Raw genomic sequence first — 5149 nt, 5'->3', positions numbered from 1 at the left:
GTAAACAAAAAATCCACGGAAAACAAAACAAAAAGAGCAAGGCAAACCAACATTCACGGTAAATCAGATGATTTTTCGTAGGTAACGGCATAGACTCACGGCAAATTGGCCATTGTGTGTCCTAGCTGTTGGCGACTGGCAGCGAGGCAACATCGCCCCTAATTTTCCATGTGTGACCTACAGAAAATCGTGTTGCCAAAACAACTGACCGGGAGAGATCAGCCCCAAACCCTATACCCGTGCGAGCCCCGCTCTCTATCGCGCGCCTGTCCCCCGTCGCCACCTTCTCGCCGCCCTACCTACCGCCTCTATCCATCTGTGCCGCTTCCCCCTAGCTAGTACCGGTAGGAGGTCGACTCAAGAGAAGATGCATACAACGAGGTGAATTATCAATTTGGATCATGAACTAGCCCCTAGGAGCTTAGTATTTAAAAATTCTAAAAACTTTATTTCCTAACTAAAAAATAAGCTGAAAACAATTATACAGGTACATACATGTATCGTATGTACCAAAATATGAAAATTTCCTCAACATATCTTTTCCTATGTGATCTACACATATGTGGGGAGCAAACTCAAGTTTTTGTTTATCCTTTTATTTCCACAGTTTTTTATTATTTAATGTCACATTGCAATACGTACAGAAAATTTGTACATATCCACAGAAAAATTCTAGATGTTTGGAAAATTCAGAATAACATTTTGAATTTTTCAAATACCAAGCACACTTTAGCTCAGGACTCAAAACAATGCACCTTATAGTGAGGTTTCTATTTAAAGATGCATGCAATGTTTGTCCAAATTTCATAGACCATGTAAAAAAATAAAGGTCCCATGAATTATATGTTTCCTAATATATGATTCTAGGGTTTTTTTTTTGCGGGATGATTCTAGTGTTTTAAATGCTTATGAACACTGGTTTGCCACATTTTTGTATTATCATCTTTATTTATACCTCTGGTTGTAAACTTGAAAGGGCCACATACATTATTGGTAAAAAGACTCTCAAAGACTACAAGATTTGTAGGGTCCAAAGTAAAATGAAAAGGAAACAATTAAAACCTTGTGCAAGAAGTTATATTGATCCGCTAAAGTACCTATACAAAATTTGTCAAACAAGTACAAGCACTAGTTGTGGGGGCCTTATAGTTACACAAGTGTTCAAGCACACATAATAGCTTGAACAGCGAAGTATCAGCTCCCTTCTACGTATCCGCAATCTCCGGCCCTCTCCCCTCACAATGTCACAGTCCGCTGTGTATGCAAAGATGGTGAAGTGATCGGCAGTGAGTACGTGGCTAGCATTTCCAGCAAGAGGCAGCGATGACGGGCTTGCCCTTCCATCCAAGCACGAGGCATCCCTTCTCCTCCGCCACCGTGTAGCCGCTGCCTCCGGCATTCTCCTCCAGCCACTCCCGTGCCTTGGTCGCCATCTTGATCGGCATGGACTGGAACCCCGCCCGGCTCATGCGGCGCCGCCACTGGTCCGCGCGCTCGTGACGTTCCACGCGCGCTGCACCCTCGCACCCGACCACGTTCCGGATCTCGGCGCCGAAGTGGAACTGCTCGACGCGCGCGCGCCGCGCGTCGTACCGCGGGAGCGCCGCGTCCAGCGCGTCGAACAGCGCGGCGTAGTAGTGGAGCGCCTCCATGAATCGCCCCAGGAAGAAGGGCCCGTTGTGTCCGGCATCCTGCTCCACGAGCACGAACGCCTTGGGAGAGAGCTTGCGGATGGTCTGCAGCACGGAGTTGAGCGCGCCCCGGCTCTCTTTCACCACGCAGTGCAGCTCGAGAACGCTGTTGATGGCCACGGCCTCGCCGGTTTCGACGCCGAGGTCGTCCACGTGGAGGCTCTCCAGCGTGCGATCGACGGCCCTGAACTCGAGGCGCATCCCGAGCTCCTCCGCGTACGCCTCCAGCTCGCGCCCCACGGCTCTCATGGTGTCGAGGCGGGCCCCCACGCCGGTGACGCGCACGCACTCCGGCTTGCCGCCGGCCCGCGCGGCGAGGCCGTCGAGAAGTGCGCGCCACTGGTGGCCGCGGTCTAGGCCAAGCGTCATGCCCAGGTCCACCACGTGGACGTTGCTCTCTCCCTCGAAGGCCTCCAGGATGGACACGTTCGCCACGAAGTGCGCGAAGCGCAGGTAGGGGCACAGCTCGTACGCCACGGCTAGCGCCTCCCCGCGAGCTCCGTCGTGGCAGGACGACCGCGGGACGCTGAACGCCATGCTCGCAGGCCCCAAGGACGGCGGGTGCGCGAGGGCGAGGCGGTCGGCGAGGCCCTGCACGAAACACGACGCGACGCGCTGGAACGCCGTGCCGTGCACGGGCGCGCCCACCTGGAGCTCGCGCAGCAGCGCCGCAGCCTGCGCGCGGTCGCGGCACGCCACCGCCTCTGCACAGGCCACCAGAAGCTGTACGAGCCGCATGCCATCAGCACCGCCACCACCACCGCCACCGTCACCCACGGAGACTACCATCTCGCCTTGGTCCAGCTGGAACGGGCCGCTGCCACCTGCCGGCGGCGACTCGAGAGCCTCCAAGGCCTCCACCTTCTGCTTGCAGCTCTCGAGGACGTCACGGAACTGCTTCTTCCTGACGCGCGACGACTCGACGTCCACCTGCGCTGGCGGCCACGAGGACTGGTACGGCGAGCTGAAGTAGTCAACCTTGGTGGCCTTGGGAGCACGGGAGCTGCCGAGCTCTAGCTCGTCGCCGTCTAGCGCGACCTCCTCGATGCCGTAATAGTACGGGTGGAGGTAGTTGTCTAGTTCTTGCTCAGTGCAGATCGAAGCATTTTGCTGTGTCAAACAGAAGGAAGTGGTGAAGTTGTTCGGTGACATGCCCATGTAGGTAGTGATCAAGGGTGTATGCAGAGTGCACTTGATCCTAGTAGTTAAACTAGACCTTTTTGCAATGCAAATGACCTAATTAACTTGTTGGCTGATTCAATCTGTCTCTATATATAGACCCTGAGCGCTGCCAGTTCGAGTAGTATACGACCGTACGAGGTGGCATAGTTAATCAATTGGTCGATTTTGTCTAAAAAGATGTCTTTGTTCTACAGCTCAGGTTTTGTTTTCCCTATCTATACTTTCTTTGTTTTATTTTACTATTATACTGCAAGCATCACATATCTTATGGAAAATGCTCTATATCCTCCGGAGGCTACAAACCTCCCAGCCTCCGGATTTCCCACAGTTGGATCCAATCAATCGGGTTCTCTCTTCAGTTTTGCTTTAAATTTCACTTTTGCTTCATTGAAGCAAAAAAAAAAAAAACCCCACTTTTGCTTCATTGAAGCAAAAAACGGTTTGACTAAAAACAAAAACACAAAGACCATTCGGTTGTGGACCTCGCCAGAGACCTCGCCGGAGCACCGTACTTCATCGGAGACCAAGCCGGAGCACCGTACTTCACCGGAGAACTCGCCGGAGCACCGTTGCCAGAAACCTCGTAGCAAAACATTTGTACTAAAGTAGCAACATGACAGAACAATTGTAGCAAAAATAATATACTATTATAGCACTGCAACATTTGTACTAAAAACACGACCTCGTTGGAGAACATCGCCGGAGACCTTGTGGCAAAACTTTTCTACTAAAGTCGCAGAATAGGGGAACAATTGAAGCAACAATATTATTGTACAATCGTAGCATCGATGCCCACTCCTTGAAGCACCGCCTCCACCAGATGGTAGTGTCGTCGCCCCGGCTTGTAGCACCACCGTCCCTGGCTTGCAGCACCACCGTTGCCGGTCACAGCATCCCCTACCGACGAGGTCTCTGATGAATCTCTGGCGAGTCTCCGGCCTGCTCCGTCCGACATGTCTTTCTTTTTTGTATTTACGTGAACCGTTTATTGCTTCAATGAAGCAAAAGCGGGAATTTTTTTGCTGCGAAGAAACAAAATCTGAATGAGTCGCAACACTCCTTCTACTTTTTAGTCGAACCATTTTTTGCTTCAATGAAGCAAAAGCGGGAGGTTTTTTTGCTCCGACGAAGCAAAATCTAAATTTCATGTGAAAGTGGACACGTCTCGCGCATGCAAGCGGGAGGCTGGAAAGTTTGGAGACTCCGGAGGATTTCTAGCACTGCCCCTTATCTTATTACCAACCCAATTACCGATGCTTCGTTACAAACTTTTTCTCTCACCGGTAGGGCTAGTTGGAGATCACCCGCACGCGTGGTCACTTCCCACCGTGCAGCGACATGTGTGTCGCCATCCCTAAACCTCAACCCTAGTCCTACCGACCGGAGAGGAGGAAGGAGAGCACTGCTGATAACCCACAAGTATAGGGGATCGCAGCAGTCTTCGCGGGTAGTAAAACCCAATTTATTGATTCGACACAAGGGGAGACAAAGAATACTTGAAAGCCTTAACAGCGGAGTTGTCAATTCAGCTGCACCTGGAAACAGACTTGCTCGCAAGAGTTTATCAGTAGTAATAGTTTTATAGCAGTAGCAGAGTAACAGAGACAGCAGTAGTGATTATAGTAAACAGCAGGATTAAAATACTGTAGGCACGGGAACGGATAACGGGCGTTGCATGGATGAGACAAACTCATGTAACAATCAAGCAGGGCATTTGCAGATAATAATAAAATGGTGTCTAAGTACAAAGCAATCAATAGGCATGTGTTCCAATTATAGTCGTACGTGCTCGCAATGAGAAACTTGCATAACATCTTTTGTCCTACCAGCCGGTGGCAGCCGGGCCTCAAGGGAATCTACTGGATATTAAGGTACTCCTTTTAATAGAGTACCGGAGCAAAGCATTAACACTCCGTGAACACATGTGATCCTCACATCACTACCATCCCCTCCGGTTGTCCCGATTTCTGTCACTTCGGGGCCATTGGTTCCGGACAGCGACATGTGTATACAACTTGCAGGTAAGACCATAAACAATGAACATCATGATGAAGTAATAACATGTTCAGATCTGAGATCATGGCACTCGGGCCCTAGTGACAAGCATTAAGCATAACAAGTTGCAACAATATCATCAAAGTACCAATTACGGACACTAGGCACTATGCCCTAACAATCTTACACTATTACATGACCAATCTCATCCAATCCCTACCATCCCCTTCAGCCTACAGCGGGGGAATTACTCACACATGGATGGGGGAAACATGGCTGGT

At 50.4% G+C, this 5149-nt stretch overlaps 1 protein-coding gene across 1 annotated transcript; it reads right to left on the bottom strand.

The window, feature by feature from the left end:
• Positions 1-1063: 1063 nt before the first annotated feature.
• Positions 1064-2869, bottom strand: LOC127338781 (GRAS family protein RAD1-like). The gene has a single exon (XM_051364766.1). It carries the CDS (start codon positions 2847-2849, stop codon positions 1299-1301), a length of 1551 nt encoding a protein of 516 aa, XP_051220726.1. The 5' UTR covers positions 2850-2869; the 3' UTR covers positions 1064-1298.
• Between the last annotated feature and the right edge of the window lie 2280 nt (positions 2870-5149).

Source organism: Lolium perenne, chromosome 3, assembly GCF_019359855.2.
Source record: "Lolium perenne isolate Kyuss_39 chromosome 3, Kyuss_2.0, whole genome shotgun sequence".
NCBI lineage: Eukaryota > Viridiplantae > Streptophyta > Magnoliopsida > Poales > Poaceae > Lolium > Lolium perenne.
The sequence above is the reverse complement of the archived record's forward strand: the minus strand, read 5'-3'. Positions and strand labels throughout refer to the sequence as shown.